Source organism: Heterodontus francisci, chromosome 6 (genome assembly GCF_036365525.1).
Source record: "Heterodontus francisci isolate sHetFra1 chromosome 6, sHetFra1.hap1, whole genome shotgun sequence".
NCBI classification, from domain to species: domain Eukaryota; kingdom Metazoa; phylum Chordata; class Chondrichthyes; order Heterodontiformes; family Heterodontidae; genus Heterodontus; species Heterodontus francisci.
In genome coordinates, this window is record NC_090376.1 from 24,930,671 (window position 1) to 24,954,409 (window position 23,739).

Sequence of the window (23,739 nt, forward strand, 5' to 3'; positions counted from 1 at the left end):
ACAGGAGTATTATCAAACAAAATTTGACACTGAGCCACATAAGGAGATATTAGTACAGTTTAGGTAGAGTTTATGGAGTGTATTAAAAGAGGAGAGATAGAGAGGTGGAGAGGTAGCGAGGCGGATAGGCTTTAGGAGGGAATTTCACAGCTTAGGTTCTAGACAGCTGAAGGCACAACCGCCAATGGTACAGCAATTAAAATTGGGGATGTGCAACAGGCCAAAATTGGAGCAGTGCAGAGATGTTGAAGAGTGTAGGGCTGAAGGAGGTTACAGAAATAGGTGAGCGCGAGGCCATGGAGGGATTTGAAAACAGGGATGAGAATTTTAGACTTGAAGCGTTGTTGGACCAGTAGCCAATGTGGGTCAGTGAACACAGGAGTAACAGGTAAATAGGTTGCAGAGTTTTGGATCCATTCAAGTGTACGTGGGGTGGAAGATCGGAGGCTGGCTAGGAGAACATCGTAAGTCACATCTAGAGGTAACAAAAACATGGAAGAGGGTTTTAGCAGCAGCTGAGCTGAGGCAGAGACAGAGTTAGGCAATGCTATGAAGGTTGAAGTAAGCAGTCTTACTGATGCAGCAGATATGTTGTCAGAAGCTCATCTCAGGGTCAAGTACAGCATCAAGGTTACAAGTGATCTGCTTCAGCTTCAGACAGTGGTTAGCGAGATGGCTGGAGTCACTGACTAGAGAACGGAGATTGTTGTGGGGAATGAAGACAATGGCTTCAGCCTTGCCAATAGATAGTTGGAGGAAATTTCTGTTCAATCAGTACTGGATATTGGACAAGCAGTCTGACAAATCAGAGACAGTGGTGCGGTCAAGAGAGGTGGTGGTGAAGTGGAGCTGGGCGTTGTCAACATACATGTGGAACCTGCCATTGTGTTTTCAGATGATGTTGCTGAGGAGCAGCATGTAGATGAGAAATAGGAGTTGACCAAAGATAGATCCTTGGGGCACTCCAGAGGCAACAGTGTGAGAGTGGGAAGAGAAGCCATTATGGGTGATTCTCTGGCTAAGACTGGATAGATTGTTTTCCCTATGTCCAAGTCCAAATCATCTAATGAAACAGTGAGAACAAAGGTAGATGAGCACTGATCCCTGGGGTAACATTTCCAACTTTTCTCAAATCAAACAACTCTGTTTCCCGTTAGCAACCAACTTTATGCTGCCTTAGTTCTTCTCACACCAAACTCCTGATTTTTCCAACAAGGCTCTTAGGAGGCACATTATCCAAAGTAGCCAACATTTACTACTCGCCTTATTGAATTGGCCACTTCTTCAAAAAAATCCAAACTGTTCAAACATGACTTACTTTTATCACATCAGCATTGACTGTCCTAGAAAATCCATACATTTCGAAATGCCATTTAATTTTATTTGAATTAGGGATTGTAAGAGTTTGTGCATAACTGGCATTAGATGAGCTGGTCCATAGTTATCTAGTTTATAATTGTTTTTCTTCTTGAACAGATGTATTACACTGCCAAATGCAGGTTGACATGGGTCACAATCCCAGTAATTGGCTGCAAATAGAGTAGCATAAAATCACAATCTACATTTCCTTTATACTCTTAAAATGGCATTCTTGTTTAAAACTCAACCCACTTATCCTGGAAAATTAATAAGTTGGGATGGTAACTGTTCACAATAAACCTTAAAGCAGCACTATAAGTTCCTCCATGGAATTCCCTCCCTAAACCTCTCTATGTCTCCACCTCTTTCTCCTCCTTTAGGACTCTATTTAAAACTGACCTCTTTGACCAAGCTTTTCGTCACCTCTCACTGTATCATTCCTTGACTTGGTGTCAAATGCTTTTGTCCTATTATGTTCCTGTGAAGTGCCAAGGGACATTTCACGACATTAAAGGCATTATATAAATGCAAGTTGTGTTGTTGTTTTGCTGCACTCAACCTTTACCCACTGAGCCAGTTGGTAAAGGTAGCATCTAATGTTATTAATCTGAGCTGAGTTAGCTGATCTCACAGTACAATTGTCTCTGGGAAGGAAAAGAAATTCAGCCAAGCTTTCTGCTCCTTGTGACTATCCAGTGACCCTTGCTGGACGTGCATGTGTAGAAGTTGGGCAAAGATGGGATCAGATTTGGCCATGATGCCAGCATGAACAATAAGTTGGCAACATTCAACATCTGCATTCATACATTAAAACTAACAGCTTAAATGAGATACAAGAGGACACCTAGGGCCCAATGAGTTCTACTCTATGCCTTCAGCAGAAAATGAGAAGGGGTGGGGGTAAAAAAGGAACAAATCAAATCAAAATCAGTAAAATAATATGAAACTGGAAAGGTAACTTGCCACCATAAAACACTGCAGCATTATGCACTCTAGAAAATCTACTGATGCTTATGTTCAACTTTCTTTTTGCTGGCGCTATTAAACCCACTATTTCAGAGCAGACATCATGAGCTGTTTAATCTTCTCAATATCACATTTTATCATAATAAAAGCTTGATTTTGTTTTTGCAGTAGGTTAAGTGTATCCACAATCATCATCCCTCTGGTCAAAGATCCTTGTAACTCCACGCTTACTCCATATCGTATATATTCAGTAACAACACTCTCATCAATAGCAGCCGCCATTGCAAAAGAATCACAGGACACAAAGCCGGGTCCAAAGTACAACTCTCTACTCCCTTGCATGCCTTTGGAAAATTTTTCAGTGTGTGCAGTTATCTTCTTCATGAAGCAAGCTTTCTGAGTGCTTTGATTTACCCACTCCTTAAAAAACTCCTGTAATGGACACAACAAAAGGTCATCAATTTTGATCAACTTCCAAATCATCTCATATTCATTCCATTCAATTCAAAACCAAAAACTAAGCTGCCACGGTTAAAATCCATTGTAACACATGGAACTCCTCATTATATGAATGAACATCTTAATATGTTGTTAACTTTCTTTGTGGATATGAGGTGGGTTACATTTAAATTTAAAGCAGCTATAAGAAAGCAAAAACAGTGTAATGATCTAGAAAATACCAACCTACAATATTATATCAGGAATTATTTGGTTAATTTCACTCATTAAAAACTTGTAATTAATATTAGTCATGGCAAAGCTGGGGTTCTTCTTGGAGCAGAAATGATTAAAAGATTTGATAGAGGTGTTCAAAATCACATATGGTTTTTATAGGTTGAATAAGGGAAACTGTTTGCAGCGGCAGAAAGGTCGGTAACCAGAGGACACAGATTAAAGGGGATTGGCAAAAGAACCAAAGGCGATATGAAGAAACATTTTTTTACTCAGCTAAATGCGATCTAGAATGCACTGCCTGAAAAGACAGTGAAAGCAGTTTCAGTAGTAAGAAAGCACTTTCAAAGAGCTGGCACAAGCATGATGAGCTAAACAGTCTCCTTTTGAGCAGTAACATTCTATAGTTCTAACCTCAATCTGTCAAAAACAACTTGCATTTATATAGTGCCTTTATTGTAGAAAAAAGTTCCAAAGCAGTTCATAGATGCATAAGGAGGATAAAAGAAGGAGATAGAGGTGGATGGGTTGGCAAAAGCAGGGAAAGTGACGCGAAAGTTACATCCAAAAGAAGCCAAGTAAAAGTTAACTGTTCAGGTTTAGAGCAATAACCAAATTGTGCACACACAAAAGGACAGTGGGAACTTGTGTCACACAGAGACAAGAAGAAACATGTCCTGGTTGTAAACAGGACTTTGTCCCCTTTCTTCAGGTGCCTTGTATTGGATTGTTACATTCAGTACTCTCGGTACGTTAACTTTACAACAACCGCAGGTACAAAACTTGTCTGGATCAACAACCCATACCAAATATTAAAGATCTCCACAAAACAAGGACCACAAATTTAACAGAAGTTGTCTATTTATTAAACCTTTTCAGGTTCATTGGGTAAAGACACCAATCCTACTCTATTCTGATTCCCTGATGTCTTACTGGGTAAAGGCACCAACCCTAATTTGTGCTGAGTCTCTCATGGTTTAATGACTAAACATGTTGTGTATTCACAGGGTAAAACTACATGAGGTCTTTACTGGGAGAAGCCATGTTGAAACTTTATTTACACCTTCTAACAAAGAGGGCAGCAGAGAGATAGTATAGCAGGATATAAATGCTTAGCTATCACAATACAATCAGCCAGTTCAACACTGTACACTACACTTCCTCCCCCTTCAAAAACAACTTACACATTCAAGTTCAAATTGATACTTGTACATAATTTCCCAGAATACAATAACAATATTCTGAAATTTCACAGGTTGGTTTGCATGCTTGTTCTTACTGTAATCACAACTAAAATATATATAACTAATATTTCCAGAGCAATTTACATGCAAAAAATTGTTTTTCCTTAACACCAGTATGTCGTCAACAAAAATATCATCATTTGACTAGAAGTAATGAAACAAACAACTTATTTCTTTTTCCTTCATACATACTGTCAATTAATCTATATGGCTTCTTCCTCTTGATTGACTCTTCCGTTACAACATCTCAGACTGTGTCAACCCTGAATTTTGACTACAAACTCCACTTACAAATTATATGGGGCAGCGATTAAATTACGAGGGGCATTGATAGGTTAGATAGGAAGAAACTTTTTCCCTTAGCAGAGGGGTCAATAACCAAGGGGCACAGATTTAAGGTAAGGTGCAGGAGATTTAGGGTGGATTTGAGGAAATTTTTTTTCACCCAGAGGGTGGTTGGAATCTGGAACGCACTGCCTGAAGAGATGGTAGAGGCAGGAACCCTCACAACATTTAAGAAGTATTTAGATGAGCACTTGAAATGCCATAGCATACAAGGCTATGGGCCAAGTGCTGGAAAATAGGACTAGAATAGTTATGTGCTTGATGGCTGGCACAGACACGATGGGTCGAAGGGCCTGTTTCTGTGCTGTATAACTCTACGACTCTATGACTTAATGGTTGGGGTTGTGAAATTAATCAAAGACCCTGACTCACTTTGCTCAACCGGTGGATTCTGTGATATCTGCAAAATTTCAGTTTCTTTGTGACTTTCACTTTCATTCTGACTTTCTCTTGGGACTGTAGCAACTTGGACTACAGAAGGTTTCTCATGCTCTCCCTTTTTCAGACTTCAACTTTCAAGCAAATGATCTACATGACATTGATGGAGTCTTTCTCCAATTCTCACTAGTTACGTGAATGCACCTGGTCTTTTTACAACAACCCCAAATACATATTTCTCCTTATCACCTCAGTGGCTTTACACCATGACCTACTGACCAGCACTGAACTCTCTAAGTTTCATGCCTTGAGTACCATGATTCATCTTCACTCTGTCTTGCTTTTCTCTAATATAAAAACAGGAAGTGCTGGAAATTCTCAGTGGGTCAGGCAGTATCTGTGGTAGGAGAAGAAGAAGAGTTAACACTTCAGGTCTGTGACCTTTCATCAGAACTGGCAAAAGTAAGAAAGGAATAAGGTTTTAAGCAAGGGAAGGAGGGGTGGTGAGGAAGAGAACAAAAGGGGAGGTGTGTGATAGAGCAGAGGGCAGTCATGCTGTGAAATTATTGAACTCAATGTTGAGTCTGCAAGGCTGTAGAGTGCCAGTAGAAAGATGAGGTGCTGCTCCTCGAGCTTGCGTTGATGTTCACTGGAACACTGGAGCAGGCCAAGGAAAGAAGTGTGGGCATGAGAGCGGGGCGGTGTGTTGAAATGACAAGCATCTGGAAGCTCGGAGTCATGCTTTCGGACTGAATGGAGGTGTTCCGCAAAGCAGTCACCCAATCTGCGTTTGGTCTCCCCAATATACAGGCGACTGCATTGTGAGCAGCGAATACAGTATACTAAATTGAAGGAAGGACAAGTAAATCACTGCTTTACCTGGATGGAACAGTGACCATAATTCCATAAGTTTTAAGGTACTTGTGGATAAGGATAAGAGTAGTCCTCGGGTGAAGGTGCTAAATTGGGGGAAGGCTAATTATAACAATATTAGGCAGGAACTGAAGAATTTAGATTGGGGGCGGCTGTTTGAGGGTAAATCAACATCTGACGTGTGGGAGTCTTTCAAACGTCAGTTGATTAGAATCCAGGACCAGCATGTTCCTGTGAGGAAGAAGGACAAGTTTGGCAAGTTTCAGGAAGCTTGGATAACACGGGATATTGTGAGCCTAGTCAAAAAGAAAAAGGAAGCATTCGTAAGGGCTGGAAGGCTAGGAACAGACAAAGCACTTGAGGAATATAAAGACAGTAGGAAGAAACTTAAGCAAGGAGTCAGGAGGGCTAAAAGGGGTCATGAAAAGTCACCGGCAAACAGGATTAAGGATAATCCCAAGGCTTTTTATACATATATAAAGAGCAAGAGGGTAACCAGGGAAAGGGTTGGCCCACTCAAGGACAGAGATGGGATTCTATGTGTGGAGCCAGAGGAAATGGGTGAGGTGCTAAATAAGTACTTTGCATCAGTATTCAACAAAGAGAAGGACTTGGTGGACGATGAGCCTAGGGAAGGGAGTGCAGATAGTCTCAGTCATCTCATTATCAAAAAGGAGGAGGTGTTGGGTGTCTTGCAAAGCATTAAGGTAGATAAGTCCCCAGGGCCTGATGGGATCTACCCTAGAATACTGAGGGAGGCAAGGAAAAAAATTGCTGGGGCCTTGACAGAAATCTTTGCATCCTCATTGGCCGCAGGTGAGGTCCCAGAGGACTGGAGAATCACTAATGTTGTTCCTTTGTTTAAGAAGGGTAGCAAGCATAATCCAGGAAATTATAGGCCGGTGAGCCTTACGTCAGTGGTAGGGAAATTATTAGAGAGGATTCTTCGGGACAGGATTTACTCCCATTTGGAAACAAACAAACTTATTAGCGAGAGAGAGCATGGTTTTGTGAAGGGGAGGTCATGTCTTACTAATTTGATTGAGTTTTTTGAGGAAGTGATGAAGAGGATTGATGAAGGAAGGGCAGTGGATATTATCTATATGGACTTCAGTAAAGCCTTTGACAAGGTCCCTCATGACAGACTGGTACAAAAGGTGAAGTCATACGGGATCAGAGGTGAGCTGGCAAGATGGATACAGAACTGGCTCAGTCAAAGAAGACAGAGGGTAGCATTGGAAGGGTGTTTTTCTGAATGGAGGGCTGTGACTAGTGGTGTTCCGCAGGAATCAGTGCTGGGACCTTTGCTGTTTGTAGTATATATAAATGATTTGGAGGAAAATGTAGCTGGTCTGATTAGTAAGTTTGCAGACGACACAAAGGTTGGTGGAGTTGCGGATAATGATGAGGACTGTCAGAGGATACAGCAGGATATAGATCGGTTGGAGAGTGGGCAGAGAAATGGCAGATGGAGTTTAATCTGGACAAATGTGAGGTAATGCATTTTGGAAGGTCTAATGCAGGTGGAAGGTATACAGTAAATGGCAGAACCCTTAGGAGTATTGACAGGCAAAGAGATCTGGGCGTACAGGTCCACAGGTCACTGAAAGTGGCAACACAGGTGGATAAGGTAGTCAAGAAGGCATACGGCATGCTTGCCTTCATCGGTCGGGGCATAGAGTATAAAAATTGGCAAGTCATGTTGCAGCTGTACAGAACCTTAGTTAGGCCACACTTAGAATATTGCGTGCAATTCTGGTCGCCATACTACCAGAAGGACGTGGAGGCTTTGGAGAGGGTACAGAAGAGGTGTTGCCTGGTCTGGAGGGCATTAGCTATGAGGAGAGGTTGGAAAAACTTGGATTGTTTTCACTGGAACGATGGAGGTCGAGGGGCGACATGATAGAGGTTTACAAAGTTATGAGCGGCATGGACAGAGTGGATAGTCAGAAGCTTTTTCCCAAGGTGGAAGAGTCAGTTACTAGGGGACATAGGTTTAAGGTGTGAGGGGCAAAGTTTAGAGGGGATGTGCGAGGCAAGTTCTTTACACAGAGGGTGGTAAGTGCCTGGAACTTGCTGCCGGGGGAGGTGGTGGAAGCAGATATGATAGCGACGTTTAAGAGACATCTTGACAAACACATGAATAGGAAGGGAATAGAGGGATATGGGCACCGGAAGTGCAGAAGATTTTAGTTTAGGCAGGCATCAAGATTGGCGCAGGCTTGGAGGGCCGAATGGCTTGTTTTTGTGCTGTACTGTTCTTTGGGGCCTTGGATGGTGAGGAGAGAGGAAATAAAAGGGCAGGTATTACACCTGCTGCGATTGCATGGGAAGATGTTGTGGGAAGGGGATGAGGTGTCAGGGGTGATGGAGGAGCGGACCAGGGTATCGCGGAGGGAATGCTCTCTTCGGAATGCTGACGGGGAGGGGAAGAGAAGATGTGTTTGGTGGTGGCATTATGCTGGAGGTGGCAGAAATGGCGCAGGATGATCCTTTGGATCTGGAGGCTGGTGGGATGGAAAGTGAGGACAAAGGGAATCCTGTTGTAGTTCTGTGAGGGAGGGCAAGGGGTGAGGCCAGAAATGCGGGAAATGGGTCAGATACGATTGAGGGCCCTGTCAACCGCAGTGTGGGGGGAGATCCTCGGTTGGAGAAAAAGGAAAACATGTCAGAAGCGCTGTTGTGGAAGGTTGCATCATCAGAACAGATGCATCGGAGACAGAGAAACTGGAAGAATGGGATGGAGTCCCCAGAGCTAGAGACAGAGAAGTTGAGGAAGGGAGAATACTGGAGGCGGGTGAAAGGGTCCGCTGGTCTGGGGAAGGACTCCTGGTCAAAGAAGTGGATGGGAAATGGTTGGGCCTCTGTTGAAGAAAGAAGCGAAGAGCCCTCAAACCGTCCTGGTGGGGGATGGAGGTGTAGAGAGATTGGACGTCAGGAGTGAAGAGGAGGCGGTTAGGGCCAGGAAACTGGAAATTGTCGAAATGACGTAGGGCGCAGAAGAGTCATGGGTGTAGGTGGGAAGAGACTGGACGAAGGGAGAAAAGATACAGTCAAGATAGAAAGAAATAAGTTCAGTAGGGCAGGAACAGGCTGAAACAATGGATCTACCAGGAGAGTCCTGTTTCTGGATTTTGGGAAGGAGGTAGAAGCGGGCTGTCCACGGTTGCAGGACTGTGAGGTTGGAAGCTGTAGAAGGAAGATCTCCAGAGGAGATGAGATCAGTGACAGTCCTCGAGACAGGCTTGATGTTCGGTGGTGGGGTCATTTTCCAGGGGCTGGTAGGAAGAAGTGTCTGAGAGTTGGCGCTCAGCCTCTGCAAGGTAGAGGTCAGTATGCCAGACAACAACAGCACCACCCTTGTCGGCAGGTTTGATCCCAACGTTGGGGTTAAGCCTGAGAGAATGGAGTGTAGCAAGTTCAGAGGCAGACAGGTTATGGTGAACAAGGGGAGCACAGAAATTGAGATAACCGATGTCACGCCAACAGTTCTCAATGAAAAGATAAAGAGTGGGTAACAGGCCAGAGGAGAGGTCCAGGTGGAGGGAGAATACTGGAGGAAGGTGAAAGGGTCTGCTGGTCAGAGGGAGGACTTCTGCTCAAAGAAGGGAGCCCGGAGCTGAAGACGATGGAAGAACAACGCAACGTCATGCCGAACATGAAATTCATTTGATGGGGGCGTAGTAAGGGGATTAAACTGAGTTGTTTGTTAAGTACAGATCATACAGCATCAGCGATGGGAAGGGCAGAGGGTACTCTGAATACAAGGCCAGGGGTGAGATTAGGAGGAGGGATGGGGTCAGAGCGAAGTGAAGGGGAAGAAGGATCTGGAGGGGTGTCGGTACCTATGAGCTGCTGGAGCTTGCGTTCCTTAATGCCTGAAAGCAAGAAAAAAAGTTTTTTGTCAATGCGTCGGATAAGACGAAGGATGAAATGAAACTATGGAGCAGAACAGTTTTGAGTTAAGGTGAATCATGCTTCTGGAAGAGAGGTCAAGTATGTACATGTAGTGGCACATGGCACTGAGTGTGGATCTCAGGATGCGGCGAGAACAGTAGTCCGAGGAAGGTCGTGTTTCTCGGAGATACCTGTAATCCTGGGTGGATGCAAAACATGAAGGATGGAACTTCAGTTGGAACCCACATGGAATAAGTCGGAGCTGGAGACAGTCGCTGAGGAAGGAGATGTGGCTGTGAAAATTAGCTTTGGTAGACAGCTTATCAACAACAGGAGCAAAATAGAAAGCAATGAAGGTAAACAAGGTAAAAGAGACAAATGGAAATCCCGTCAGAGAGAACAGCAGAACTTCTTCATGGTAAGCATTCCTGGAAGAGAAGTGGCAGTGAATTAAACACTAAAATAAAAGCAAAATACTGCAGATGCTGGAAATCTGAAATAAAAACAGAAAGTGCTGGAAATACTCAGCAGGTCAGGCAGCATCTGTGGAGAGAGAAGCAGAGTTAACACTTCAAGTCTGTGACCTTTCATTAGAAATAGCAAAGGTAAGAAAAGTATTAGATTTTAAGCAAGAGAAGGGGTGGCGGTGGTGGGGAAGAGAACAAAAGGGAAGGTGTGTGTTAGGACAGAGGGCAGGAGAGTTTAAATAACAAAGATGTCATGGGACAAATGCAAAGGGCGTGTTAATGGTTGTGGTGAAAGATAAAGCATTAGTCCAGAGAGTGTTAATGGCAGAATAACAAGCAGCTCTGTCGAAAAGCACATGAAAAACAGGCACATGGTTAAAAAGTAAAATAAAGTAATTAAAAAAAAAAGAAATAAAAAATAATAAAAGGCCAGTCATGCTCTGAAATTGTTGAACTCAATGTTGAGTCCGCAAGGCTGCAGAGTGCCAAATTGAAAGATGAGGTACTGCTCCCCGAGATGCAAAAGAAGCAAAATTCTACCCTTCTCTCACCTTTACATGGTCTATCTCTGTCCCTTCCTTGACTTCTCTGTCTCCATCACTGGGGATAGGTTGTTATTCATTATAGGCCCATCGACTCCCATGGCTACCTTGACTACAATTCCTGACTCTGTTTCCTATAAGGACTCCATCCCATTCTCCCAGTTTCCCGGTCTCCGATGCTTCTGTTCTGATGATGCAACCTTACACAGCAGCGCTTCTGACATGTCTTCCTTTTTCCTCAACCAAGGATCTCCCCCCACTGTGGTTGACAGGGCCCTCAATTGTGTCCAACCTATTTCCCACACTTCTGCCCACACCCCTTCCCCTCCCTCCCAGAACCGCGACAAGTTTCCCTTGTCTTCACTTTCCACCCCACCAGCCTCCACGTTCAAAGGATCATCCTGCACCATTTCCGCCACCTCCAGCGTGATGCCACCACATTGGACATAAACTCAACATTTATCCACTTGCTATAGCTATCGACCAAAACAAATACTCTTTACCTTCCACTTCAAAGAAATCAACATGTACTCGTTCCCATGGTTTACATTTCTCATTCTGAGACTCACTTCACAACTTTTCACCAGCTCTTCAATATCTCTATATACCTTCGGATACCAAAAACAGCTTCTTGCTACTGCTTTCATACCTACTATCCCTGTGTGCTCTTGATGAAGTTCCTTTAACAACTCTCCCTATACCTTCGCAGAATAATGACTCAAACCCCATCGGAGACAGCGTTGATGTACACTCAGTGCATATCCATGTGTGAAATACTCCTGCAATTTCTCATCATCACACTCTTTAGACCAGCCATTCATAACATAATTGAGTACTTTACTGAACACCACATCCCTGCGAGTTTCTTCACTCATTTCTCTGGCAGACACTGTCATTTGTCTATGTAAAATAATTCACAGATAACTCACTGGCAAAAATTAAACACAGTCTTCACTTCCTCAATGTCAGATGTTGACATCCCTGATCCCTACTGTAAATAACATGGCCCAGTTTAAATGTATTTTCTGAAACCAATTTCGTTCCATCCGGGAGACTTTCTTCCCTCCTACTACAAGAAATGGCAAGTCATAGGATGTATCATTGTATTCCACCCTAACACTAACTTCACCTAACACTGGAATACTGTTATTGGAATAACTAGTCAGTTTCACACCAGTTTTGCATAATGTGACTCAGGGACTTCTTGTACTCTTCTTCTAAGATAACAGACACTGCTGCAGCTGTATTCACAATGAAGGTAAATTGTGAATCTCCGACTTTCATTTTTATTGTGGGCACTGGAATTATATCTTCAGCCCTTTTTCTCTCAACTTCCATCTGCTGTTTTTCTTGCTCTCTGATTGAGTATAACTCTTGATTTTCTTGCTTGATAACATCAACTTCTGTTTCCATATCTACCATGTGCCGATTCAAATACTTCCAGGAGCATGGGCTAGCTTTAGGTCTACCACAACCTTGACCTTGCTACGACCTGGAGCTTTAATGCAACCTGGAGCAGTCTGTTCCCTCTGCTCCTGCATGCCATCTGGATACGACCGACTTTCCCACATGCACAGCTCTTTGACTGGAAATAGGGGCACTTACATGATTGGTGGCTACCATGGCAATGGTAGCATCTAAATTTCTGACTCTGAGTCTGTGGACGTGGTTGCCATGGCCTGGTTCCAGCTAAAATCCGGTGGACCTCCACTGCCAGCTCAGGAAAAGATCTTCCTTGCAATCTGCAACTATCTGTTCCTGTCATTTCCAAGGCTGTGACCTCATCACAGCTTATTTTAGTTCTTTAGACCTCCAACGAACGTGTCTCTAAGGTTGACTAATAAATTCATGCCTTAACCACAGCGACAATAGAGTTTCTTTAATTTGAGAATATAATCAGCAGCAGACTCACTTGGCAACTGCTTCCTTTCACAAAATGCAACACGAAGTGCAATTTCATTCATAGTTGTGCCATATATGAGTCCAGAATCTCATTTATTTCAGAACAGTCCAAAGTACTGGGGTCTCAACATCTGGCCCCATCATGGTAAGGAAAACATCCACTTTATCATCATCCCCCATTTTATTAGCTTTTTGCCAAATGTATAACCTTTGTTCGTAATTACATCAGTCCTCTTTGTTAAGGTTGAATTCCCTCATTGTCCCAAAATATGTCTTCAGTGCCATATTTTTTTAATTCATACTCATCGAGTTGTACTTGAGCATGAATTGCAGACGCACGCAGAGCAATCTTTCAAATCGCCCAAACTTCCTCAAAATCAATTTGGGAGTTCCAAAAAGTGTGTTACAATGTTTTTCAGACTTTAATCTCTCGAATGAGATGTGAAAGAAAATCAATTCCACCTTGTCGCCATTATTCTGTTTTGTATTCACAGTGTAAAACTACATGAGGTCTTTACTAGTTGAAACTTTCTTTACATCTCCCAACAGTAAGGGCAGTAGAGCAGTATACAAACGCTTAGCTATCACAATACAATCAGCCAGTTCAATACAGTACACTACAAAACAGCTGTATCATTGAAACATCTTTACGCCTCTCCTGATACAGATTTTACCATTTGCTTGAATTCTTGCATGCTACCTAACAGCACACTGAACATAGCAACTGACCCCCAAGATCCCAGCATCAGCCTTCTGCAGTTACTTGTAATTACCGTGTGGCAGCTTTACTTTGCTTTTCCTCTTTATAGAAGGCAGGTAAATAAAAACCAGCAGGAAAAACCACTCTATTTTTAAGCCTCCAAAGCAGAATCCTTCTTTCACCTTACATCCACCTCATGTGCAGCATCAATTTCTCATTTTATAAATCAAAAGATCTGCAGGTGTATCACTGGTCTTGATTTTATATTTGTTAAGATACTTTTTCAACAGCTTACCCAAGGCAGTGCATGACGAAGACAATATTCCCAAGTTGCGATATAAATGGGGCATGCAAAATGATTCAGGACAACATAAGCTGCTTCTGGATCGGCTGCAAAGTTGAACTCAGAACACACTGTCACATTCCCCCTTCCTGAAAAAGATAAATGAAATTCATTCCAATACAACTTTAAAGGCTTCTTAATTCAGGCACATTTAACAGTCTTGTGAAAATAAATGCTTAGCATTTATCTGAAAATATGAATATTGGATATCAACTATGCAATTCTGTAAATATGTGTATACTTCAAGCAATCAAACACTTAACGATAACCATTGTCACAAGTGAGGAATTCTGAATATGCTTCCATGAGGAGACCTCGGTGCAATATTTGTTAGAAATACTACAGCTGAGTTCAACTTAGTTTTCAAGGGTTTAAATTTACAGGTCAATGGGCTGAGCCACATAGATTAGAATTCAGCTGTAGCATCTGAACCAACCAAGTATGGTCATTATAGTGATCACTCACATTCATTGTTGTTGCAATAAGGAGGTCTGCCCTAGGCTAAAGAGCAGACTTCAGAGGAGCTATTTTAAGTAATGTAAGACAACCCACTGATGTGGGGGAGTGTAATGTATTCATTATTTTATGTCCTTACATGAAGACTGGCTGCAATGATTGAAAAAAAGGGCTGTAAAATAAAGTGGCATATTGATTTGTATCAAACCTCTTCTCACCAAGTGTATACGTGTCTGCCTTTGGAGATTGAAGTAGTACATATGAAAGATATGAATATCATGTTCAAGATGCGATGGGGTACTATTTTTAGACTTGGATTATGCCATTGTACAAGCAGAATTAGGGTTGAGTATCAACTCCCACAAAAGTAGGGAATTCAGACTGTTTATGAAAATACCTGATGCCACTGACCCTCAAAGCTATCTACTGCAGAACAAATTTGTAACACCTGCATTTAATATAGTTATTCCAGATTTAGTTTACTAACACATGAAATTTCTGTCTGGTCAGCATGATTGTATAGTTCAAAGAAGCTTCAGAGCCATTAGATGATTAGCTTTAGTAGGACAAATAGGGGGGACAAAAAACTGAATATGAATTACTGTAAAATAATCACAGCGGTAGGGAGACTGTACGCAACAGCGATACAGAATTAGTTGCATATAGTGAGATAAGTGTCTTAAATTTTTAATCTAGAGAATATTACTTTCAGAGTTTCCCTAATGACTCATTTGGTAAATGTACAAATGTCTGGCTGCTCAGCCATATAGTCCAGGAAGCTATCAGATTTTTTCCCTGCTTGCCAGTCAGACACTTTGCCTAGGACAGGGGAAGAAACAAATCCCCCACCCCTTGATTATCGAAAGTACATGTAATCTTGAAAGTACTTGTAATAGTACAAGTCTATCAGGTGAGGACTGGATCAGGTTCAGGTATGAAGACCGTTCCCCCCCTCCTCCCCACCTGCCACAACCACCCACCACAGTTGAAGAGAATGATGCAAACAAGATATATGACGTAATAATAAAAGCAAAATACTGTAGATGCTGGAAATCTGAAATAAAAACAAAAAGTGCTGAAAATACTCAGCAGGTTTGGCAGCATCTGTGGAGAGATGAGCAGAGTTAACATTCCAGTTTTCTCCATCTCCGACGCATCTGCTCTGATGATGCAACCTTCCATGACAGTGCTTCTGAAATGTCTTCCTTTTTCCACAACCGAGGATTCCCCCCACTGTGGTTGACAGGGCCCTCAACTGTGTCCGGCCCATTTCCCACACCTCAATCCTTGCCCCTTCCCTTCCCTCCCAAAACCACGACAGGGTTCTCCTTGTCCTCACTTTCCACTCCACCAGCCTCCACATCCAAAGGATCATGCTCCGCCATTTCTGCTACCTCCAACGTGATGCCACTACCAAACGCATCTTCCCTTCCCCTCCCCTGCCAGCATTCCGAAGGGATCCTTCCCTCCGTGACACCCTGGTCCACTCCTCCATTACCCCCAAAACCTCACCCCCTTCCTGTGCAATTGCAGGAGGTGGAATACCTGCACTTTTACCTCCTCTCTCCTCACTATCCAAGGCCCCAGACACTCCTTTCAGGTGAAGCAGCGATTTACTTGTACTTCTTTCAATTTAGTATACTGTATTCGCTGCTCACAATGTGGTCTCCTCTACATTGGGGAGACCAAATGCAGATTGGGTGACCGCTTTGCGGAACACCTACACTCAGTCTGAAAGCATGACCCCGAGCTTCCGGTTGCTTGTCATTTCAACACAGTCCCCTGCTCTTATGCCCACATTTATCTGTCCCGGGCTTGCTGCAGTGTTCCAGTGAACACCAACGCAAGCTCGAGGAACAATATCTCATTTACCGATTAGGCATGCTATAGCCTGTCAGACTGAACATTGAGTTCAATAATTTCAGAGCATGATAGGCCCCCCTTTTTATTTTCAGTTATTTTTTTCTTTTTTCTTTTTATTTTATTTTAGTTTGTTTCATCATTCATTTTTCTTACCATGTGCCTGCCCACTGTTTTTTCATGTTTGTGCTTTAGGCCAGGGCTTTTTTCTGTCCTTTAACACCCTCTCTGCACTAATGCTTTGTCTTTCAACACACCATTATCATACTGTTTGCCTTTGCTCCATGACCTTCTGGTCTGTTATTCTCTGTGGCCCTGTCCAATCAACACCTTTACTTTTGTTATCTCTTGCCCACCCCCACTTTATTTGCTTAATACCTATTACATTTCTAACCTTTGCCAGTTCTGATGAAGAGTCACTGACCTGATACGTTAACTCTGCTTCTCTCTCCACAGATGCTACCAGACTTGTTGAGTATTTACGGCATTTCTTGTTTTTATTTCAGGTCAGTTTCCTTTCATCAGAACTGTTCTGATGAAAGGTCACTGACCTGAAACGTTAACTCTGCTTCTCTCTCCAAAGATGCTGCCAGACCTGCTGAGTATTTCAAAGGTATATGACATACCTTCCATGTTTCCTCCCATGATGTACAAATGTCTTAATTTCGATGGAAAGGTGTGATCCATTTTAAACGCCAGTGCAACATTGGTCAGGGGACCAATAGCCACAAGAGAGACCTGTAGGATAATAAACAAGTGCTTATCACAGTGTCTGAGATATGTTAAAGTTACAGCAGGCTTGAACAGCTGTAAAATAACATTATTTTCATTTTTTTTTATTTTACATGTTAAGAATTAGTTTTATATTCAGATTTATTTCATTAGTAGCTCAGATTTCAGCCTGATGTTCAAACATGCTTGTTCTTATTAAACAAGCTTGAGTTGTCCTCGCCACCTCACTAGATGCAACCTTGTGCAAAATCTGACATCACCAGTCAAGTCCACAAAAAGTACAGGCAATATTGGCAGCCAATCCTTGAACAGTTAGATGTGAAAGGCAATGTAGACTATCTGGTCTTCCTAGCTGGCTGTGGGAGATATCTGTTCTGTCAGTATATCTATTTTAAAGTTCCCACCTAAAAGAGTTGATAGGGTAAAAAGAGAGAAATTAGTTCCTCTGGTAGGGGAGTCCAGGAGAGCATAATCTTAAAATTAGAGCTAGGCTGTTCAGTGGTGATGTCATAAAGCACTTCTTCACAAAAGATGGAGTGGAAATCTGGCAGTTTCCCCCATAACAAGCTGTTGATACTAAGTAAATGGGAAATTTAAAATCTGAGATTGATGGATTTTTGTTAGGTAAGGCTATTAAGGATGATAGAATCAAGGCAGTTAAACGGTGCTATTATTCATATCTGCCATGATCTAATTGAAAGACAGGATATGTTCGAAGTGCTAAATGGCCTACACCTGTTCCTATGTTCCACTGACCAGTAGAATTTAATTTCCTGATACTCATACATCTCACCTGACCAGCACATTCAGTGGCTATCCTTATCATGGCATTCACTGCAAATTCAGCTTGTACGTATTCCAACCCTGGAGCATTAGGGTCTGGAACATCACCCAGACCATCCTTTCCGTGGAAATGATCAGCATTTAGCTGATCTTCAAGGAGAGAGGCACTTGCACCTCGGTACACAGGGATCTGCACAAGGAAAAAAATCTTTAACAACACTTATGTGGGATCAACTACAATGGTTGCTACATGCCGTGACATTGTGTAAACACATAGGCTCTGGAATTCAGCGAGGCTCTGACCTGCCACCAGACATGCCTCAGAGCAGGACGTCTGTCCTGATGCTGACCTCATCCCAAATCCCAGATATGAAGTCACTTAGATAGAAGAGGTGGATGACCATACCCTCTATTGCACTGCCTGGGTATCTGCCCTTCCAGGTGTCATCCTGCTCTTTAGGGTGGGTGTATTCCTGTTCAACAATTGACTGGCAGTACTAAATATGTATTAGATTCCAACTTCCACATCATGCATTCTTTATATTGGCCACAGGAAAGGTATCTCGCCCTGCATTGCATGACATCTGCCCTGGTTCTGTCTTCCCAAGGCCCAAGAATGTTGGGGGCATTTTTCTCTTGAGTCCATTTACATTGTTACACGAAGCAAGCAGAGCAATTCTTCCTTCTTTGTAATGAAGCTTTAATTCTACACATCTGACGAAGTATGCACACATTTAAAAACAAAATACTGACATGTAGCTCATGCTGAACGAGAGATCTTTTTAAGGATAAATCATGAGGGTAATCAAGAATTAAAAATAAACTTGAAGGCTTGCAAATGTTTAAAGTTAAAAATAGCAGATACAATTCACACAACTGTTTCACTGGGCGGGATTTCAATTCTGGAGTTGGGACCCCAATTTTGCATTAATTTCTGGCTCCAGTGCAGGAAACATTTCAATGACCTGCTTAGGTCTGGCAAGGTGAGTCCAAAGATAGACCCAGATGGCATGCCTCCTGGTCAGCAGTCTCAAAAATGCAAAAGTGAGGGGCATTGTGAGGGCACATAGAATTCTGACCATTGGAGAGATGTATACATAGCCTTATTGACCCATAAGTATAGCTCATTATCTGAATGTTACTGGACAACTGGGAAGTCTGAAACATCCTATGTGAACGAAAAGCTGCAAATGGTAAGGGAGGGAAGCATTGTCCTAACAGCAACTTTCTTCATCTCACAGGCCAAATGGGAGAACAACGCCAGGGAGAGTTAGAAGGCACATTTGGACGGTGGGGTTCCCCAGCTTGCGTCACTGGTGCATTTCGAGGACCTAGCCCTTGCTCTGGTCAGAGTGGCAAGTCACCGGGACGTTAGAGTCAAAGAAACAGGAGTCCAACACAGAAAAGATTTCAACATTCCCAGGTTCAGGGGATGCATGGCAATTCTCCCCATGCAATGAGTTGTCAATGCATAAGCTGTCATCTCATTATTTCAAGCAGCAGAAGCATCTGTTGATTTTTCAGATTACTCATGACACATTCTCCTACGTCTCCCACAGGGACAGCTGCAGAGGGGGTAAGAGTTAAGACACCATCAACCTGTTCTGGAGGAGTCAGAGGAGGAAGACACCTCAGAGCCTGCATCATCACATCTTTCTTGCACACAGCAGGGGGATATAGGGGAGACAGAGTCAGCTGTGGCCAGTCCCCTGAGAGGATGGAGGACAGGTGCAGCCAAGCTCAGCAGGGCAGAGATGCAGTGCCTAGGGAGTCACAAAACAGATGGCAGATCTACCTGGAGAACTAGCATGAGATGTGTGCCCACATGTTGGAGTTACCTGAGGTACAGCAGAGTCATAGGATGAGAATGGAAGACTCCAGTCATCTCATGTACTGCACAATGTCTCAGTGCTTTGACAGGGTGAGTTCCTCCATGGAGAGAGTGGCCAACCTTATAGAGAGCCATATGCAGCATCACTCAGAGTGGATGCAGGAACAGCACATTGAATGCACAGAATGCATGCTGTAGTCAGTAGCATTGTCTAGTCAGTGGCACAAATGGTGCAAAGAAGCATGGAGTGAATGCCAACTGCGCCCCAGCTGGTGGTTCTTTCTAGTGATCAAGGATGCCGTCAAAGAGATGAGGTGGTGACAGAAGGTGATGAGGGGGCCGCCCCTCATTGGGCTCCATCATCATCATCCACCTCCACGGCCCTCCAATGGACAAGGCATCTGTAGAGTCATACCCTGTGACAGAGGCTGCCTCTGCAGTGATGCTGGTGCAACAGCCTTTGGAAGTTCCCTGACCCGGCACCTCCACGCCAAGGCCAATCGGCATAGGCATCTTAGTCCCAGACAGGCACTAGCGAGCAGTCTGCTTCCATCTCATCCTCAGCCACAGGGGAAGAAACTCGTAGGAGTGGCCATGAGTGCAGGCCACTGCATCGGTGATGCCACTTTGGGGGTGACTTGGTTGTTTCTGTTGTACAAGATGTCAAAATGTTATGCAATAAAGCACTGGGAATCTTGTTGCACTAAGGTAGACTTTTTATTTTTAGAGAGGTGGAGCACTGAAACAGGCCCTTCGGCCCACCGAGTCTGTGCCGACCATCAACCACCCATTTATACTAATCCTACATTAATCCCATATTCCCTACCACATCCCCACCTTCCTCCAATTCTCCTACCACCTACCTACACTAGGGGCAATTTTACAATGGTCAATTTACCTATCAACCTGCAAGTCTTTGGCTGTGGGAGGAAACCGGAGCACCTGGCAGAAACACACGCGAGGTGCTCCCGTTTGTGCTTTTTCATTTCATCATGGAGAAAGGCATAAGAGCTCACGGGGCAAGGAAATCTGTTGGGGAAGAGTGTGTCAAGTGGAGAGTCTGGAGCATTGCAGTGTTTGTGGCATCGGAAGGTTGCTGAATATTGATTATAACAGATGCTTTCTCTCATTCAGATGAAGGAGAATCTCCTTTCCAAATGTCCTGCAGATGGAGTATCGTTCAGATGAAATGTGTCTAGATCAGCGTGGCCCTAGCTTCCCTGCCATCCTGATAAACGCTCTGCCTCCTGAGCCTACCATAGTGACATCCCTGCAAAGCTTGGGGACCGTTCTCCAGTTCTTCTTCAGCCTCCTTCTTCTCCTCATCCTCTTTCTGCTCCTCCTCCTCAGAGGAGCTGTGTTGTTCCAGTGTGTCTCCCTCTTCAAAGTCACACCTCTCTGGAGGGCCACGTTATGGAGAATGCAGCAGATCACCACAATGCGTAAGACCCTTGAGGAGTGTACTGGAGGGCACCACCAGACCAGTCAAGGCACCTGAATCTCATCTGCAGGAGGCCAATGGCTTGCTCAATTACAGGGTTATAGACAGAGTCAGCAGCAATCGCTTCATGGGATTAGCCTTATCTGCTAACAGCCTTTCACAGATTTCCAATTGCTTCATGAAGAGCTGTGACACATGCGATTGCCAGAGGATGAAGGCGTTATGACAGCTTCCAAGATAGTACGCACGCACCTGCATAAAGTGCTTGCTATGGTTGCATACCAGCTGGAAATTTAGGAAGTGGAATCCCAGGAATCTCCCTGGTTATTCAGTCAGTGCCTTGATGGCCACATGGGTGCAATGGATGATCCGCTGCATCTGAGGGATTCTAGCGAAGGAGGCAAATCCCACTGCCCTTTGAGTGCCACTATCCACCTTGAATTCAATGTAATCCCCTGCCCTCTTGAACAGGGCATCTGTTACCTACGTGATGCAATGATATATTGCTGTCTGAGAGATGCCACCAATGTCTGCTGCCGCTCCTTGGAAGGACCCAGTTCCAAAAAAGTGCAAGACCACTGACTTTTACAGCCACAGGAAGGCCACGGCAACGGTTCCCACAAACCCTCGGATGACCCTCAATGAGGGCACACAAGTCAGCAACCATCTGCCTGGACAGGCACAACCCTCTGCGGACGGATACTCAGACGTGTCCACATAGCTTCTTCTTTGGTGGTCAACCCCCTGCTGAGAATATCATCTTGGTTACCTTTCTGCCCTCGTTCCTCACTCCTGCACTCCTGTTGCCCTGGGGTCTGCCTCTGCTCCTGCAGATGCTGCTCTTCATCGCTAGTCGATTCTATCTCAGAGTAGCTTAATTCCATTTCCTGTTATCTCCTTCCTTCCTTTCAATTGGAATGTGCAGTCTTCCTGAACACCCTTCTCATGAACCCGTGAGGCCTGTAAACAGAAGTACCCGTCCACTCCCCCCAAAGTGGCCCGCCCACACCCCACCAAAAAAAACACTCTTGTCAAGAGTAAAGAGATATGACAGATAATTCTCCTGATTCTGTACAACTGGTTGCCTGTGAATGAAGGCCTTTTCTGAGCTTTTCCTCTTTACTGGTGCCTCTTGTTGCTGTCCCGCCATTCTGACTTGCTCCCAACTGTGTCTGCAGCTCCTCCTCCCTGTCATGGTTGAGACCCTGCGTGGATCCTGTGCCTTTCAAACAAAATTCAAAACTGTCCAGTAATGAGCTGACTACAAGCTCGTTAAGTGGCTTTACTGGCCATTTATCGATCTCGGGTGGATTGCCTTCTTCGGCTCTCAGCACAGCCTTGTAAACTTTGAGCCTATTGTTTTCGTGTCGGGAAACCAGCATGCCGACTAGAGGGGTGGGTTTAAGAGACCACCTGCCCATGTTCCAGCCCTCTCATTAAAATAAAAATTCCACCCACTGTATGTGAATTCAAGTACGTAATACAACTATAATCAGAAGTTCAGGCTGCAAAAGATTGGAACAATAAGATGTTGCTATTTCCCTGGTGATACAGTGAGTGTGGGAGTGCTTGGGGTAGTAGCACTGATTCAAATTTAGTTTTATGCCAAGACACTGATTGGATAAATAGGATGTTGTGACCCCAACATTACTTTCCGACTCCTCTGCCTGCCTACCCCCAACATTGCCAATGTTGTCTCATCTTTACCTGTAGATGGAGCATAATTCCACAGGCACCTGGAGCCCTTTAGTATTTCACCCAGATGAGCCATCTTCATGTCGGTGGCTATTAAGTAATGGCAATGAGGCCCTTCAACTGTCCTCAACTAACATCCACAGTAGAACCCACTGAACAGATAGGCATCCCAGCAGAAATTACATTTCCCAGCCCCTGCCCTAACTCAGGGTTTTTTCTAGCTATGTGAACATTGTAGAAAAATAAGTAAAATTCTAAATCATTGCATTGTCACCACAACCAGAATGACAATTAAAATCACTGTTAATGAAAAAAACACTTCTATGAACTAAATTCATAGTTACAACTAAAAGGTAAATTATTTTGTGCAAAAACCATTCTGTATACTTGTGATAAAAACAGAAAGTGCTGGAAATACTTAGCAGGTCAGGCAGCATCTGTGGAGAGAGAAGCAGAGTTAATGTTTCAGATCTGTGACCTTTCATCAGAACTGGCAAAGATAAGAAAAGTATTAAGTTTTAAGCAATTGAAGGGGGAACTGGGGGGGTGGTGGGGAAAGAGAACAAATGGAAAGGTGTGTGATAGGGCAAAGGGCAGCTTCCCCTCCTCCACCCCCCCCCCCCACCTTCACTTGTTTAAAATTAATATTTTTCTTACCTTTGCCACTTCTGATGAAAGGTTGCAGACCTGTGCTTCTCTTTCCACAGATGCTGCCTGACCTGCTGAATATTTCCAGCACTTTCTGTTTTTATTTCAGATTTCTAGCATCTGCAGTATTTTGCTTTTTACTGCATTCTTGTGAAATGTTTTACCACACAATTCTCATTCTTACACATGTACAATAACTACTTTTGTCATAGATCTGCATCTTATGCATAGTATAAAAACATTCATTTCATCACGTACCTCAGACCTTTGGCAAACCTTTAACACTCGAAGCACATTTTTGCACACATTTTCAATTTTTGTGTTTCCATGAGTACATGTTATACCCAGGATCTGCACATTAGGAGCTGCAAGAGCCATCATCATCGCTTGGGCATCATCCACCCCAGAGTCGACATCTAACAGCAACAGTTTCTTTGCCATCTTAGGATCTGTGGCCCAAAAAATAAGTAAGGTTGAATTTAAAACAGTACCTATTGGCCTGATGTTCTGGAGTTAATACTTTGGTAGTACTGAACACTGGTGAATGCCTGTGGGCACCTGTAAGTGTAATAAAGAAATAAGAAGGCATAAGAAATAAATTTTCA

General features: G+C 43.5%; 1 protein-coding gene and 1 long non-coding RNA gene across 2 annotated transcripts in view; one reads left to right on the forward strand and one right to left on the reverse strand.

Annotated features, from left to right (window-relative positions):
* The window catches only part of LOC137370924 (uncharacterized), a 52,500-nt gene that overhangs the window by 13,103 nt on the left and 15,658 nt on the right, over nucleotides 1-23,739 (forward strand). The window lies entirely within an intron of this gene.
* Nucleotides 2,410-23,575, reverse strand: LOC137370922 (nucleoside hydrolase-like). The gene is made up of 5 exons (XM_068032792.1): nucleotides 23,393-23,575; nucleotides 17,530-17,709; nucleotides 16,631-16,742; nucleotides 13,641-13,777; nucleotides 2,410-2,757 (listed from the first exon to the last, which is right to left on the reverse strand). The coding sequence occupies exons 1-5, from the start codon at nucleotides 23,573-23,575 to the stop codon at nucleotides 2,410-2,412; spliced, it is 960 nt and encodes a 319-aa protein (XP_067888893.1).

Excerpts from the sequence above, each read along its gene's own strand:
- LOC137370922 (XM_068032792.1), bottom strand. The coding sequence starts at position 23,575 with ATGGCAAAGAAACTGTTGCTGTTAGATGTCGACTCTGGGGTGGATGAT. Across the intron at positions 17,710-23,392 it reads AGGTTTGCCAAAGGTCTGAG|ATCCCTGTGTACCGAGGTGC; the intron begins GTACGTGATGAA and ends TTCCTTGTGCAG. Across the intron at positions 16,743-17,529 it reads CCACTGAATGTGCTGGTCAG|GTCTCTCTTGTGGCTATTGG; the intron begins GTGAGATGTATG and ends ATTATCCTACAG.